The sequence below is a fragment of the Dendrobates tinctorius genome, unplaced genomic scaffold (genome assembly GCF_039654945.1).
Source record: "Dendrobates tinctorius isolate UK_male_01 unplaced genomic scaffold, ASM3965494v1 ptg000032l, whole genome shotgun sequence".
Taxonomy (NCBI): Eukaryota; Metazoa; Chordata; class Amphibia; order Anura; family Dendrobatidae; genus Dendrobates; species Dendrobates tinctorius.
This window is the reverse complement of record NW_027361700.1, coordinates 37,945,269-37,963,342: the sequence shown is the minus strand read 5'-3', so window position 1 is coordinate 37,963,342 and position 18,074 is coordinate 37,945,269. Positions and strand designations below refer to the sequence as shown.

General features: G+C 44.3%; 1 protein-coding gene across 4 annotated transcripts in view; it reads right to left on the bottom strand.

The window, feature by feature from the left end:
• The window catches only part of HDAC5 (histone deacetylase 5), a 159,188-nt gene that overhangs the window by 39,384 nt on the left and 101,730 nt on the right, over window positions 1-18,074 (bottom strand). For all 4 annotated transcript variants that reach the window (XM_073572779.1, XM_073572780.1, XM_073572777.1 and 1 more), the window contains 4 exons: window positions 7,540-7,805; window positions 6,310-6,454; window positions 6,089-6,200; window positions 5,610-5,740 (listed from right to left, as the gene is read on the bottom strand). In XM_073572779.1, coding sequence (XP_073428880.1) covers window positions 5,610-5,740; window positions 6,089-6,200; window positions 6,310-6,454; window positions 7,540-7,805 — 654 coding nt within the window. The remainder of the gene's footprint in view (window positions 1-5,609; window positions 5,741-6,088; window positions 6,201-6,309; window positions 6,455-7,539; window positions 7,806-18,074) is intronic.

Here is an 18,074-nt window from a genome sequence, read left to right as displayed (position 1 = left end):
GAATGGACTTCTCCTTGTTGACCAGCCAACCTAGGCGGCTGAGAGTGTCCAGGGTTATCTGAAGGCTCCGGAGACAGTCCTGGCGAGACGAACCCTTGATCAAAAGATCGTCCAGATAAGGGATGATGAGGATACCTCTGGAGCGAAGGATGGCCATGACGGTCGCCATCACCTTCGTGAAAACCCGGGGCGCTGAAGCCAGGCCGAAAGGAAGAGCTGTGAACTGAAAGTGGTCTCCCTGAAACGCAAATCGAAGATACTTCTGATGTTGCACACAAATTGGAATGTGCAGATAGGCATCCCGAATGTCCACCGAGCAGAGAAATTCCCCGGGCTCCATGGAAGCAATCACCGACCGAAGAGACTCCATCCTGAAATGAAGAATCTTCACGTGGCGATTGAGCAATTTGAGGTCCAGAATAGGACGAAGAGAGCCGTCTGTCTTCGGGACTACAAAGAGATTGGAGTAGAACCCGGAAAACCGTTCGTCTGAGGGAACGGGAACAATGACTCCGGCGGAAAGAAGGGAGGAAATGGCCTGCAGAAAACCCGGAATCTGGGCCCGCTGTCGCGGAGGCCGAGACCGGAAAAACCGTCTGTTCGGGAGTGAAGCAAATTCGATTTTGTAACCGGATGCGACGAGTTCTCTGACCCAAGCGTCGTCGACAACGGACAGCCAAGCATCCGCGAAAAAGGAAAGTCTGCCTCCCACCCTGGAAGAAATTCCAGGTGGGGGTGACCCGTCACTTAGACGAAAATCTGCCGGAATTGGCTCCTGCAGATCTGGAATATTGACCTCTAGATCTCCAGCGAGGAGCGGGTTTGTAGGAAGGTTTCCTCTGATCCCGCTCCCTGGTGGCAGGCGGCCGATCCTGTTGAGTGGCTCTCTCCGTGGCAGAGAAGGGACGAAAGGGCCTGAACGGTCGAAACCCCCTTCTGTTGAAAGGACGTTTTGGTCGAGACTGGGGAAGCGAAGTACTTTTACCTCCAGTGGCATCGGAAATTATCTGATCCAGCTTTGCTCCAAAGAGCCTAGAGCCATGGAATGGCAGATTGGTAAGCGACTTTTTCGAAGTAGTGTCCGCATTCCATGACTTTAGCCAAAGGACTTGGCGTACAGCTACTATGTTGCTGTTAGCCCTTGCTACGCAGCCGGCCGCGTCCAAGGAGGCGGCCAAAAGGTATTTTCCCGCCTGGTTAATCTGATCTGCAAGATCTGCCAACTCGTCTTGAGGAGCTGACGCTAAGATGCCTCTGCGAAGAATTTTTGCCCAAGCGGAAATGACCTTCGCCACCCAGGCGGATGCGAAAATAGGGCAGAGAGAGGCGCCAGATGCCTCAAAGATAGACTTAGCCAGAGATTCAATCTGCCTGTCAGTAGGATCTTTGAGCGATGCCCCGTCTGGCAGAGAGAGCACCGTTTTTGAGGCTATCCGGGAAACTGGAGGATCTACCTCGGGAGCCTTGGACCACTTTGAGAGCAGTTCTGCGTCAAAGGGGTACAGAACGTCCAAGTACTTGCGGCCTGAGAAACGTTGCTCAGGGCGCTCCCAGTGTTTGGATAAGGTAGTGTCGAAATCGTTGTGATTGGGAAAGGATCGAGACGGAGGTCTGGCTCGTCTAAGGAGAACAGAGCTTTCCTGAGTTGGAGCCTCATCCTGTTTAAGTTTTAGTGTTTGGAAGATAGCTGCAATAAGACTATCGACCATGTCTCGCGTTTTAGAAACGCTGTTCCCCTCTGAGCTAGCTTCCGAATGAGAATCCTCGCCTGACTGAAGGTTGTCATCCGAGGAAGGAGAAGGAGGCCTGGGAGCGGAAGGGCCCTGCGAGCTCGAAGACGAAGTGGACAGAGCCCGCTTCCTAGAAGTCCTTCCCTGTCTGTCTCTCTGAAGGTCGCGGTCAGGTGCGGACGACTCACCCCGAGAGGTGGTCGGGGCAGAGGTGGCTGAGGATAGCTGAGGTAATCGTTCTAAGACCTGGACCAGCGACTGTGATACAATGTCACAGTCTGTTTCTGACTTGACAAAAGTAACGGCCCACTCCGGGGGGAGAGAGGAGGGAAGAGCGCCCTCCGCCCGGGACTCTGCGTTCCTGAGATGCTGACATATTTGAAGGACTGCAGGGGGGGCAGAATGGGGACGACTGACCCGATGCCCACTTCTTTTTACAGCGCGCACAGGCGTAATAGGTAGCGGTGGGCCTGAAGCAGAGATCCCCTGAAGGGTTGGGCATAAGTAAACTGCACTGATTGGCTGCAGATATTAGGGAATAACTGCCGAGGAGAGCTAATCCCTGCCCCAGAGCCGAGCCTACCGAGATTCTGTGCGAGCAGCAGAAGAAAACGCCGAAGTGTCCCCAAGCAGCGCAGGAAGGAGTGGTTCAGGCATCAGGAAACGCTGTTCCCCTCTGTGCTGGGAGATGGGGGCGGAGCTTAGTGGCCGCGCCGTGATTGGTTAATAGCGACTGGGGAGGGCATGGCAGAAGAGGGGGCTGGCATCCAAGAGAGAAAGAAGCCCTGTGATGGGCTAGAAAGGGCGCGCTGAAAAGAGCGCGCTCAGGAAGGGAGGAGGGAGAGCAGAGGAATTCCCTGCGCTGAGGGGAAAGTGAAAGTGAAAGTGCCTCCCACCCTGATGGCGCCGCAGCCCCATGCCCGACATACCGCGCTAAGGATGATCTGACCAGGTCCTGACGCTGCGGTGAGTGAGGGGATCCCCGTAGACTCCCTGGCTAGAGCAGGGAAAGTGGAGGAAGGCAAGCGGCTGAGCGCACGACAGGCAGAAAAGGGCGGGAGATTCAAACTTGTGGAACTGCAAAACAAGGTCCCTTCTTCTCCCATGTCACTGGAGCTTATGCGGGGCCGGAGGGAACGTACAGGCACTTACCTGACGTCCCAGAAGAGGATGACCACAGGGACCCACGGGGAAACGGCAGGCCGCTGGGAGGGGAAGGAGTCCTCTGTACCCGCATCCTGCAGAAGACGGCTTGAAACACCTGCGATCGCCGTCTTCCTCTCAGCCCTGTCCCGAGAAAGGGGTGAGGAGGGGGATTCGGCAAGGACCAGCCACCTGTCCGTAACCCTTGTCACCAGAAGGTGATAGGGAAAAGTCCTGCCTGCGGTACTGAGAGTTGCGATGTGGGTGACACCACACTGCTCGCTCAGCCGCATGATATGGGAAATCAGAGTGATAACTATACCCTGTTTCCCGATGGAAAAGAACCTAAAAGAGAAAAGAGGGAAAAATTAAAAAGTTCAAACTAAACCTGAAAGGAAAATTGGATTAAAACTGCGGATCTGGGGAGATCCCGGTCCGCCTCCTACAGACACTAAGCACAAACTGAGGTGCTTGGTGCCTGTCGGTGGGTGTATACTGCCGGGGAGGAGCTAATTTTCTTGTTTTTGCATAGTGTCAGCCTCCTAGCAGCAGCAGCATACACCCATGGTATTCTGTGTCCCCCAATAAGGCGATAAAGAAAGTGGATACTTTACTGATCCTCAGGTGGCAACGTTTCAACGATGACCCGTCTTTACGGTTTACCTGTATAATTTTGTTAGTGCTGCCCTTTTTTGAATTATATATATACATGCATATATTTCTTTTATTATTATTTATTTTTTTCCCATCTTTAACATTTTAAAAATTTACAAAAGAAAGATGGGCTGATGTAAAAGTTTGGCCACCCTGCATGGTTAGTAGCTAGTAGCCCCCCATTTTGAAAGTATCACAACTTTTAAATGCTTTTTGTAGCCAGACAAGAGTCTTTTAATTCTTGTTTGAGGAATTTTCATCTATTCATCCTTGGAAAACTCTTCCAGTTCTGTGAGATTTCTGGGTCGTCTTGCATCCTCTGCTATTTTGAGGACTAGCCACAGATTTTCATTGTTCAGATCAGGGGACTGTGAGGGCCATAGTAAAACTTTCAGCTTGCTCCTTTTGAGGCAGTCTATTGTGGATTTTGACGTATGTTTAGGATCATTATCCATTTGTAGAATCCATCCTCTTCTCAACTTCAGCTTTTTTTTAACAGATGGTGTTATGTTTACATCAAGAATTTGTTGAAATTTCATTTAATCCATTCTTCCCTCTACTCCTGAAATGTTCCCCGTGCCATTGGCTGCAGCACAACCCCAAAGCATGATTGATCCACCCCCATGCTTAATGGTTGGGGAGATGTTCTTTTCCTGAAATTCTGTGCCCTTTTTTCTCCACAGATACCTTCATCATTGTGGCCAAAGAGTTCTATTTTAACCTCATCAGCCCACAGGACTTGTTTCCAAAACACATCAGGCTTAATTAGATGTTCTTTGCTTACTTCTGAAGCTGAATTTTATGGTGAGGACACAGGAGAGGTTTTCATCTGATTACTCTTCCATAAAGGCCATATTTGTGCTGGTTTCTTTCCATTGTTTCTATTAACTGCCATTTCTTAATTACATTTCAAACTGAGGAAAGGGCAACTTGAAAACGCTTTGCTATCTTCTTATAGCCTTCTCCTGCTTTGTGGGAAAACCACCATTTTCAGAGTGCTAAGCAGCTGCTTAGAAGAACCCACGGCTGCAGTTTTTTGGCACACGGTTAGAGGAAGCTGAGTTTTTATAAAGCTGGAAAATTTGCATCACCTGGCCTTTCCTAGCGATGATGGTGAACAAGATATAACCCTTGGTCAAAGTTATCTGAGCACACAAATCTCCAAGGGTGCCCAAACTTTTGCATTGGCCCCTTTTCCTTTTTGTATTTTTTAAAATGTAAAAAAATGACTATACAGTATATGATACACATGTATATGTAAGAAACCTCTGTTTTTGTATTATATTGGGCTTCGGGACTCCCCCTTTTGTCAAAGATGTAAAATACATAATGCGGATTTGTGCCACATGATGTGGTCTTGTCCATACTTGGAAAGCTTTTGGATGGGAGTTTTTAAGCTGATAAATAGAATCTATATTGTGAATGTTGATCTTTCCCCCTTCATATGTGTCTTGGGATATGTTGAAGACCTTCATGCCTCTTGACCACACAAAACATAAGTCGCGTGTATGGTATATACAACACGGGCAGCATGGAGGCTCAGTGGTTAGCACTGAAGCCTTGCATCGCTGGGTTCAAATCCCACCAAGGACAACATCTGCAAGTAGTTTGTATGTTCTCCCCATATTTGCGTGAGTTTCCTCCGGGTTCTCCGGTTTCCTCCCATTCCAAAGACATACTGATAGGGAATTTAGATTGTGAGCCCCATCGGGGACAGTAAAGATTATGTGTGCAAACTGTAAAGCGCTGCAGGATATGTTAGTGCTATATAAAAATAAAGATCATTATTATTATATATCACTCAAAAGCTTATCGCACATCATTGGATACAGGAACGTCCACCTACCAAACGAGAATTTGTTGACAGGGACAATTGGCTTATTTCAATGGAGAAAGGTATTCATCATAAGAGACATGCAATTGGTAACTACAGTAGTTATTTTCATGTTTCTGAGATTGCTTTCTTAGGAGTGGTGAAAACGGGATGGGCTGTTGGGGTTGATTTGTTCTATTGTTTTCTTATACTATTAAAATTCAATAAAAATACTTGACAAAAAATGGAAGTATTATGAAACAAGTTACCAGTTTTGCGGAGGGGAAAGTCATCTCGACCATCGCAGGTTCCTAGTAGAGGCATTTTGTAAGAAGGAGGTGTAGCTGGTGACCCAGCCTGGGGCGGTGAACTGTGGTCCAGTGAGCTATGGTGAGTTCCCCTGAGAAACAAGAAACAAAGTGGTGAGATACCAAGATGGCAAGTGACATTTTGTAAACTTTTTTTTAACAAACAGCCGGAACCTAGGTCACCATGAGGTTTATGAAGATGAGATCAAGTTGACCTTGTTACCTTGTTGGTTTCTGTACTTTGCAATACTACATCGAAAAAGTACAATACAGCAGGCAACTTGCCTGATGGTCAGCCCATTCTTTCTGTCTATAGACAGGCCTGAGATAGGGTGAGGGATTGAAGGGTTCCAGTTTGGTAACGGACAAGGGTTTGCGTCACTCCTGAACAAATACAAACAGTTTATAGAACAGCGGACGCTGAAAATGTCTAGACTCACCAACATTTGGGGTGCTGTAAGATGGAATGGTTCGCACTCCCTGGTACCTCCTTAGATTTGCTGAGCAGAAATTCCTGAAGCTTCAACTTCACCTCTGTGCTGGCTATGGCACCTTGGAAGGACGTAACCAGTTAAAGGCCATCATAACATGAACAGTCTAAACAGTCTGTACATCACTGCCACACTCCCTTGTATCTCTCTGGACATCACGTTGCTCTTACTTTCTTTGCTTTTCTCCTTGTTCCTCAGTATAAGGAGTTGCTGTTCCAGCCTCTGTTTCTCAGCTTCCTCCTGTCTTTGCCTTTCTCGTTTCCTCTGTTGCTCTAACTCTTGCTGTCTCTTGGCCGCTAGGATCTCCTGCTGTTGCTGCATGTGGACAACAGGAACAGTAAGAATCACGTTGACCTTACCATGGGAAAATGTGGTGGTGTTACACCATTAATACCTGTCAGTCGAGTGAGTGCTCACTCAGCCTACAGCTATTTCTTCCTACTCCTCATACACATTCATGTTTGGCAAATGTGTTCTCAATAGAAAGAGTAGAATAAGATGGCGCCTGACAATTCTTTCAGTGGCTTATCTTCTTTGAGAAGAAAGGATTGGGTATATTGAATGCCCAAATGCCTAATCTTTCTGTCCTTTATCTATGGTCGGTAGAAAGTCAGGAAACTTCTATACATAGCTAGTTGGTTGATCCAGTAAAAATATTCGATTGACATTTCTATAATGTGTATGGCCATGTTAAGGATATGATAGACTTAGGAATAGGAATTCTAGATAACAGTCCACATATATTAACCAGATGACCTCAAGTTTTGGCATCTGCACCTAAAAGTACCCTTTTACCAGGCACTGTGTAATGCTTAATTTTTCCTGTGGTGGCAACTTAGTCTCTCCTCAGACTGTTGCTGACCTCTGGGGTTACAGCAGTGGGACACTTTATGTCTGATAGGGAACGTTTCTAACAAGTTGGAATTCTGGAAAGTGAAGAATCCCTTTAAAATCAACTCAAGGACTTTTATAAAAGGTGGAAGACTTGAAGTTCACTTTGCAGCCAAGTCCTTGAAATTTCTTACACACCCCCATTGTAGTTGAGGATTACAGGAGAACGCTGGATGCGGTTTAATGAGCAGTAGATGACTCTGAAATGAAGAGAACAGACGTCATGTGCTGCTAGTGGGACAGATTATGTCTTTGTGGTGAAAGGAATAAGGAATGAATAAAAGGAAGAACCACTATGGCAACAAGAAAAGAGCCGAGGAAGAACAGCAAAAACATATAAAGGACGATGAAAAAGGTTATTGTTTGTGGCTGGTCGAAGGCATCAATGGTAGCATTCACTAGAGCAGTAGCTGGAGAAATCATCAAAACCAATGTTAAAGAGATGAGTGAGGTAAAATGTTCGACATATGATGAGGTCAATATGTGACCTCAAGAGTAAAATGTCCCACCTTGAGGTGTTTTTGGATCTGAACCTCATGCTGTCTTGTCAGGTTTTCATGTTGCTTTTGGAATTCGGCAAAAAGAAGTTGCTTCTGAAGCTGCTGCTGTTGTTTCAGGAGAAGAAGTTGTTGCTGAAGTTGCTGCTCCCGACTCAAGGTGTCCATGGGCACTCCGGGACCACTCGCTGCCCGTGGCTCTTGCCTCAACTCCCCGGGACTTGGGGGGAGGCTGTTTGGAGAGGGTACAGCTGCAGAGAGGAGAGGGGTGACCTCCACTGTTTGGAAGAGATGAATGGTAGATAGTCAGACAAGATGCCACCAAGGAGCACAATTACCTAGAAGCAAGTAAAAGCCTAATGAGCAAAAAACAGTGCCACCCCTGTCCATAGGTTATGTCTGGTATTGAGGTCCAGCCCTATTGCAGTTAACAAGGCCAAACAGCATTACCAAACACAACCAAAGGGTAAACGTGATGCCATTTCTGGCACAGAGCAGCCAAGTTTTTTATAATCTCAAGTAACCCTTTAGTTGATGCCCATAAAATGTAATATTCTACCAGATAGAACATTAAGCAGAACAACAAATAAAAACAGTTACAAATGGGCAATTTAGTGGATTTAGAATATTGGTAAACATATAGTGGTGGATGGTTGAGGGTTGGAAGGTTGGGTGACCGGAAGTGGAGGAGAGGTCATTAGCATGAGGAAAATGATAAGGTCCAGTTATAACTCCCATCCCCCATGTTGTGCAGTAATACACCACCTCTAATGTCAGAATAGGTATACTGGCGTATTGCTTGGCAAGGGTGTCATACTCAAGGACTGGATATCCATTAGAGGGTCAATGGTACTTTTCTACATTTGTTTTGTGTACAGTCTTGAATCCATAAGAGAACATGGCAAGGACAATTGAGCCGGGCCAGCCAAAGATTAAGTCACTGGAAGCTGCTGAGGTTCTAAACCGATTACATCATCGGACAAATCTATATTTTATTTAGGATGAAGGTTTTATCCACACTTGCCCTTTAAAATTCCCTCTACACACCCCTCTATGTAGAATTAGGTACTGTGAAATTGAATGGACTAAGACAGACCAGTTTTAACACAATGGGGGAAACTAATTAAAACCGTCCCATATCAGCCAATCACAGCACAGCTTTCTTTTTAGCATAGCAGTTAAGGAAATGAAAGCTGAGCTCTGATCGGTTGCTATGGGCAAAAAACATCTGTGAGGATGAATGAGGCCTATGTTTGAACAGATGGACAGAAGGTGGCCAAGAATAAATTAGTATTTCAGCTTTGCCTACTCGTATGTAATGAGTTAAAGGCAATTATTTGCACTTTTAGTGATACATTGGAATTGACGCCATTTTTTATAAGTGTATAATGTGATAAAATTTGACATAACTTGAGTAGGAATAGAAGACTGTACATGGACTGTCTATATGGATAATATTACTAGATCCTATTTGGCCATATGGCATTATTGCATATTAATTGGATATTCCACAAATATGCGGGGGTCTGACCAGTGGGACCCCACTGATTCACAAGTGCAAAGATATACATGTAATATATAGAAGCAATCTGCTCCGTATCTCCTAAAGAAAATACTGGAATCAGACTACGTGTCTGGGGCCACCGCCTAATGGAACGTGAGACATGAAAACTCCATTTTCCAGATCAATCGGGACCTCAGCAACCCCCATGGATCACACATTCATGCTGTAAACGCATGTGATGGGAAGACAAAAAAAAATTAATATCGATTCTTTAACAAGCTTTTCCATACGGCTTAGGGTAAAGGTACTGTCACACTAAGCGATATCGCTAGCAATATCGCTATAACTTGTGACGTTATAGCGATATTGCTAGCAATATCACTGTGTCTGATACTTACCTACAACCGGCTCCCCCGCTGGTTATCGCTGATTGCGCGAGAACGTCCTGGACTGTTTCTCGTCGTCAGCTTCCTGCGGCGCTTCCTGCTGTGACGACGAGCGACGCGTGGAGCCGGGCGGGAGGACGCAGGATCGCCTGGTGTGACAGGTAAGTAGCGACCCCCGTCCCCAGCGATGTCGCTGGTGAGATCTGCCTGTGTGGCAGCTCACTAGCGACCACTTAGCGATGTACCAGCGATCCTGACCGCGTCATATCGCTGGTCGGGATCGCTGGTACATCGCTAAGTGTGACAGTACCTTAAGAAGCCAAACTAGAAACTCCATTTGCATACTGTTGTTTTGAGGTGTCTGCCCCTCATCAGTGCAATGCAGGGAACTAGTTCAGTTTCTTATCCTAAGTTATGTGGCAAGGCCCTTTAAAGGGTACGATATTGACTTTTGGGAATACTACTTCCAATAAGAAGTACTAGAGTTTTGATCCCGATCCTCTCTCAAGAGGCAAATTGCATATTTTAATTTCCAGGGGAGCATTGCATTGCCTATAAGTCTCCTTACACCATTTTGGCTCTTTCCACAAGTAGAACTTCAACCCTTTATACTCTAATTTTGGGGTGTTACACAATTTGTGTCCACCCACCCCGTTCTATCATCACATTTTTAACCTGCATAAAATTATGTACAACTTACTGTATGCCATTTTACAATTTAGATATAGAATAAACCTACAAAAAACATTCTGAAAGATTTAGAGCTGAAGTCTCTAGGATTCCTCATTGGTTTAATGAAGCTTATTCTGAATTATGGAAACTGCATTTTACATTGCGTGCTGTACAATAATTAATTAAGCACATGCCTCCTACATTATAGGAGTTCAGGTAAGCTGGTAAATGGGATGTCGAACCTTATGATATTGATGAGTGTGGTCATCAACATCAGATTGGTGGGGGTGCGAAACCCGACATGCCAAAGATCAGATGTTTTGAGCTCCTGAACACTTTTTGAGCACTGATAACTTGGCCACATGCAAATAATAGCTAATTGAAGGGATGGGGGGACCCTGTGTCAGACCCCTATTAATCTGATATTTGACCTGAACCTAAGTCAACAAAATCAGAAAACTCCTTTAAAGGGAATCTGTCACCAGGTTTTTCTACCTAATCTGAGAGCAGCATAATGTAGAGACAGGATCCCTGATTCCAGCGATGTATCACTCACTGGGATACTTGCTCTTGTTTTAATAAAATCACTGTTTTATCAGCAGGAGATTATCATTAAAGTTCTAACAAACCTGCTGCCAAGTAGTCCTTGATATTCATGAGCTCTGTGTAACGCCCAACACTGATTGGTAGCTTTCTGTGTACATTGTACATGGGCAGAAAGCTGCCAGTGTCGTGGGCGGGGTTATACAGACCTCAGCATTGAGGTAACTGCTAGATCTGCAGCAGAGAAAACTGTGATTTTATTCAAAACAGCAAGTAGCCCAGTAAGTGACACATCTCTGCAATTGGGATATCTGCCCCTACATCATGCTGCTCTCAGATGGGGTAGCAAAAAGCTTGTGACAGATTCCCTTTAACCCCTTCACGACCAATGATGAATATTTACATCTTCGGCCACGTCCTTGCCTTTGATGCAGGCTCACACACTGAGCCTGCATCTTTCCCGGCACTTGATGGCATGTAACACTCGAAGACAAGAAGTTCATCATTGATCCCGCTCATCAGCATGACTCGCATGTGATTGCAGGGTGCCAATAAGTTGTCATGACAGCCTGGAGTCTGTTGAAGACCCCCGTGCCCATGGCCAGCGTTCATAGGAAATCGTGATTTCGCTATACACAGCACTGCATAAGGACTGCTATGAAGGGGAAGAATACGGTAAATAAAAATGGAAAATCGCCAGAGGTGAAGGGTTAAGGATGTGTATGTATGCTGGTTTATAATAAACGTAGAATTGTAAATACAGCTCTGGAGTAAAATACAGGCTGTATCATGGGATCAGAACCAGATAAGAATGCAATATACAGTGCTCAGCATAAATTAGTACACCCCCTTTGAAAAGTAAGAATTTAATCAATATCTCACTGAACACAAGAACAATTTCCAAAAGTTTGGCAAGACTGAGTTTCCTAGCACATTTTTTTTTAACCCTCGTGAAAATAAGGTCAATAATATAAAAAGAAAAAACTACATCTAGTATTTTGTATGACTTTCATGATTTTTAAGGGCATGATTTTTAGGAATGGGATGAACAAGTTGGCGACATATTGCAACATCATTCTTTTCCAGTCTTCAAGAACGACCTCTTTTAGAGCCTGGATTCTGGATGGAGAGTGCTGCCCAATTTGTTTATTCAGAATTCCCCATAAGAGATTAGTTGGGTTTAGATCAGAAGACATAGTTGGCCTCTGAATCACTCATCATGTTCTTCTTTAGCAATGCAATACATGTGTGTTTTGAATCATTGTCATGTTGACAATGTAGTGCACATCTACCAAGAGCACTGAGCCCACATAAGGACACTGCCATCACCATGTTTCACTGTAGGCACTATGTATTTTTCTTTGCACTCCTCATGTTTCTGATATTAAAGAGTTTTGAAGCAATCAGTTACAAGAGTCCCAGTAGTCCTCATACAGTGGCATGTAAACGTTCAGGACCCCTGGTCAAAATTACTGTTATTGTGAACAGTTAAGCAAGTTGAAGATGAAATGATCTCTAAAAGGCCTAAAGTTAAAGATGGCACATTTCCTTTGTATTTTAGGCCCCAAAGTGTGTGTGTGTGTGTGTGTGTATATATATATATATAATATATATATATATATATATATATATATATATATATATATATATATATATTATATATATATATTATATATATATATATAAAAAAAAAATTACAAAAAGGAGAATGGGAAGATGCAAAGGTTTGGGTATCCTGCATGGTTAGTACCTAGTAGCACTTTTTGAAGGTATCAAAATCTGGCCTTTGGTAGCCAGCCAAGAGTCTTTCAATTCTTGTTTGAGAGATTTTCATCCAGTCTTCCTTGGAAAATTCATCCAGTAGAGATACCTGGGTCATCTTGCATGCACTGCTATCTTGAGGTCTAGCCACAGATTTTCAATGATGTTCAGATCGAGGGACTGTGAGGGCCATTGTAAAACATTCAGCTTGCGCCTTTTGAGGTAGTCTATTGTGGATTTTGACGTGTGTTTAGGATTATTATCCATTTGTAGAAGACATCCTCTTTTCAATTTCCGCTTTCTCACAGATGGTGTTATGTTTGCATCAAGAATTTGCTGAAATTTCAAATAATTCATTCTCCCCTCTACCTGTGAAATGTTCCCAGTGCCACTGGCTGCAACACAACCCAAAGCATGATTGATCCACCCCCATGCTCAATAGTTAGTGAGATGTTCTTCTCCTGAAATTCTGTGCCCTTTTTTCTCCACCATACCTTTTATCATTGTAGCTAAAGAGATCTATTTTAACCTCATTGATCCACGGGACTTGTTTCCAAAATGCAGCAGGCTTGTTTAGATGTTCTTTTGCATTCTTCTGAAGCTGAATGTTTTTGGTGAGGACGTGGAAGAGGTTTTTTCTCATGACTCTTCCATGAAGGCCAAATTTGTGCAGGTTGAACAGTAGAACAATGTACCACAACTTTCTGAAGGTCTTTTGCATTCAAGCAGGGGTTCTGATTTGCCTCTCTAGCAATCATACAAGCAGCTATCACTGAAACTTTGCTTGGTCTTCTAGACCTTATCTTGACCTCCACTGTTCCTGTTAACTGTCATTTCTTAATTACATTTCAGACTGAGGAAAGGGCAACTTGAAAACGCTAATAACTAATTTTGACCAGGGGTGCCCAAACATTTACATGTCGTATTTTTCACCATGGACCTGGCAATTTTTAGGTGGGACCTTTTTGTGCATGCGCTTTAGGGGAAGCTTCCTTTACGGACACTACTCATGCCTGCCATTCCTCTGCAGTAAATGCAGTATTGTATCATGGGAAACACTCACCCCAGTATGGCTTTCTACTTCTTTAGCTAACTGCAGTAAAATTTATTTTATTTTTATTCAACCCTTCTCACAGGAACACTTAACTGTTTAAATGTTAACTTCCGTGGTCGGCATGGACATCTCTGTAAGATGGTTATTTCCATATTTGTTACATTTTTGTATCACTTTTGCCACAGTACTCTGACTGATAAATAAAGCTTCTTGTAGCCTTCACCTTTCTTGTGTAAAGAAATAATTTTCTTTCTCAGGTCTTGTGACATTTCTCTTCCATGTGGTGCTATTGCTGACAGCATGAAATGGAAGAGGTTTTCTTTTTTAAGTTAATGCCCTTTTTTGTCAACTGTCTGCCGGACACCTTTTTCATGAATAATTAGACTTTACCTATGGTTAAATTATTAATTAGAATCTTCCAGTCTAAACTTTAGCTTTGCCATTAAAACTTTGATTGAGGGTGTACTCATTTTTGCAACATCGTCTTCAATTAATCTGTTAGGAAAATTACTTTTTTGCCGTGTACAAAATAATAAATCTTGTTCGCAATCAATGACCCACATTTGTGGGAGTATTTTGCTGCATAGTATCCCACTGAAAATGTTTATTCTGAACGGAAGCTAAAGGTTTTCTGACAAATCTGTTGGGGTGTACTCATTTATGCTGGGCGCTATATAAATATATAATCTGTGAAATAGGGTCACCCAATTTTGTAATGTTCTTACAAACGATACAATAGTTACGATAGATATGTAACGATGAAAAAACATGACAGTAAGGATATGGCTATAATGGCATAATAACACACAAGTGACGAAAAAAGGAGGAGAAACAAGGAGATAGAAAGCCTGTAGGGTGCAGGCTAATCACCTTTTACCACTTTCATTGTGATCACTCTGAAAAACAGAGCTAAATATAGACATAAAAAACAGCTGCATGAAGAGCAAGTGAGATGGTGGAAAGTGTGAATGCATGGGAACTGGGGAGCATGGCTGGATGGCTGGAAGGATAACAGCTACAGAGAGGCACATGTATATAAACCCACTTGTATATATACATAAGAGTACTTGCCTGTTTATCTGTGTCTGTAGTCCTCTTCCCTCTGAAGAGATTTGTATATCAGACAAACAAACATCCATATATATATACCGGTAAATGTATATTGTATACCACAGAAGTGAGTACACCCCTCACATTTTTGTAAATTTTTTTTATATCTTTTCATGGGACAACATTGAAGATCTGACACTTTGATACAATGTAAAGTAGTCAGTGTACAGCTTGTATACCAGTGTAAATTTGGTGCGCCAATAAATAACTCAACACACAGCCATTAATGTCTAAACCGCTGGCAATAAAAGTGAGTCCACCCCTAAGTGAAAATGGCAAAATTGTGCCAATTAGGCATTTTTTCTCCCGGTGTCACGTGACTCATTAGTGTTGCAAGGTCTCAAATGTGAATTGGGAGCAGGGGTGGTAAATTTGGTGTTATCACTCCCACACTCTCCCGTACTGGTCACTGGAAGTTCAACATGACTCCTCATGGCAAAGATCGCTCTAGGCATCTGAAAAAAAAAAAAAAAGAATTGTTGCTCTACATAAAATGGCCGAGGCTATAAGAAGATTGCCAAAACCCTGAAACGGAGCTGCAGCATGGTGGCCTAAACCATACAGCGGTTTTACAAGACAGGTTCTACTCGGGATAGGCCTCGCCATAGTCGACCAAAGTTGAGTGCACTTGCTCAGCATCATATCCAGAGGCTGTCACAATAGACGTATGAGTGCTGCCAGCCAGAGGTCGCATTAACGCCTGTCTGGGCGTCTATGACGCACAGGCAGTCGAAAAAACGCCTTCAGATTAGTACCATACGTCCACGGGACGCATCGTTCTAAGCTACAGTGGCAGCGAGTTGGACGGAGCTGGGAAAAGGGCAGTATCAGATGTTGCGGAGCGACTCGCGTCAGTAGGCGGGGTTTGTATAGTGATTCCCCGCCTCGTTTTCGGATTGGTGGAGTCTCGCAGATTACGTCACGGGTGCTGTGTTAGCCCCTCCCACACAGCGTTGTGTGTGCGGCCAGAGCTGAGGAGTGAGGACAGTGATGGAGATTACCGGGGGGAAGACGCTGACCGGCTGCACCGTTATCATCCTTCTGTGAGGTGGGAGACCGCAGCTGCGTGCACGGTGCGTGGTAAGTGTACTGCATGGGAACATTGGGAAAGTGGTCGTGCAGGGCGAACTCCATCCATAGCAAGGTCGCCTGTACGGTACTAATCCCCGGGGACTCGCAGGGGGAGGGGGGCTGTTATTGCCGCTGTGCTGAGGCCTGTGGCCAGTGACCTGTATGTGCATGCTGTCATCTGCTGGACTGCTATAGGCAGAGCCGACCACCGGTGTCTGGGGGCACTGATTTGTATCCATTGTTATCATGGACGATGTGTACAATTGGCTCCTGAGCGTCAGCAATCATATGTGTAACAAATGGATTATGTCACTGAGGGGGCTGTGCAATGGTGTGTGTGGGGTGGTCTGTGCAATGGTGTGTGTGTGTGGGGTGGTCTGTGCAATGGTATGTGTGTGTGTGGGGTGGTCTGTGCAATGGTATGTGTGTGTGTGTGTGTGTGGGGTGGTCTGTGCAATGGTGTATGTGTGTGGGGTGGTCTGTGCAATGGTGTGTGTGTGTGTGTACTCCTCCGTGGTGAAAAATACTCCTCAAAAATATTGGGAGGAGTATTTTTACTCCTCTGAAAAATATGTAGCGCGACCTCTGCTGCCGCAGTGCTGCAAAGGTTAAAGGGGTTTGGGGTTCAGCCTGTCAGTGCTCAGACCATACGCCGCACACTACATCAAATTGGTCTGCATGGCTGTCATCCCAGAAGGAAGCATCTTCTAAATAATGATTGCCAAGAATGGCTGCAAACAGTTTGCTGAAGACCAGACTAAGGACATAGATTACAGGAACCATGTTCTGTGGTCTGATGAGACTAAGCTAACCTTATTTGGTTCAGATGGTATCAAGCGTGTGTGGTGGCAACCAGGTGAGGAGTACAAAGACACGTGTGTCTTGCCTACAGTTAAGCATGGTGGAAGGAGTGTCATGGTTTGGGGTTGCATGAGTGCTGCCGGCTGGGAGGAGCTATAGTTCGATGAGGGAAACATGAATGCCAACATGTACTGTGACTGAAGCAGAACACGTTCCGCTCCCTATGGGGACAAATGACACGGCAAGAAACGACCTGGAAACCATCTGCAGTGACTTTGAAGACTTAGGCAAGAAAGTGAAAGAACTGGGAGCGCAGGTGGTCTTCTCTTCCATCCTCCCAGTGGATGGCCATGGAACAAGGAGGTGGAATAAGATTCTGCAGGTGAACAACTGGCTACATCGATGGTGCCGTCAGCAACGATTTGGATTTATGGATCACGAAGTGAATTACCTTTACGATGGACTACTTGCTAGAGATGGGGTGCACCTTACGAAGACTGGAAAACAGGTATTTGGAAGTCGCCTTGCTACACTTGTAAGGAGAGCTTTAAACTAGAACAACATGGGAAGGGAAGCAAAAGACCAGAAAAAGCCATACACCTGACAAATGCTATTGAGAACTCTGCTATTAGAAGTGGAAAGGAAGAACAAAGACAAAAGAATCTAATTAATAAAAGTATTGGAGAAAGAGAAACCAATCACAAACTAAAATGTTTCTATACTAATGCACAAAGCATGGGCAACAAACAAGGAGAATTGGAACTACTAACACAGGAAAAGAAATATGATGTCATTGGAATCACTGAAACTTGGTGGGACAATACACATGATTGGAATACAAGGCTAGAAGGATACAACTTATTTGCAAGAAACAGACTTGATAAACGAGGAGGAGGTGTCGCATTGTATGTTAGAAACGCGTATATCTGCACAGAGATTGAAGCTTCAGAGACTGGGAGTTCTGTGGAAACTGTTTGGGTAAGAATACAAGGACAGAACAATGGAAAGGACACCATTGTAGGCATTTACTACAGGCCGCCTGTGCAAGCTGAAGATATGGATGAACTCTTTATGCATCAAATGGCCAAGTGCTCCAAAAAATATGACATAGTTGTCATGGGAGATTTCAACTATCCAGACATTTGTTGGGAATCTCTTTCAGGCAAAACTAACAGGTCAAGGAAATTCTTATCTTCTCTTGCTGACAACTTTATCTTCCAAAAGGTAGGGGAGAAAACAAGGGGAACTGCTACCTTGGATCTAATCCTTAGAAACAGGGAGGAAATGGTTGAGGAGGTAAAAGTGGCTGGGACCCTAGGAGGTAGCGACCATGCTATTTTAGAATTTTGGATAACTAGAGGAGGAAGACTTGTGAAGACTCAGACGTCAAGGTTAGATTTCAGAAAGGCAGATTTTAAGGGATTCAGAAAGAGAATTGGAGGGAACCAATGGCTGGATATCCTTAAAGACAAAAATGTCCAGGAAGGATGGGAAATCTTGAAAAATGAAATTCTCAAAGCACAATTGTTAACAATTCCGAAAAGAGGGAAGAATAGGAAGCATTTAAGGAAACCAGGATGGATGAACACAGAACTTAAGCACATGCTAAAAAGGAAGAAAAAAATGTTTATAAAATGGAAAGAGG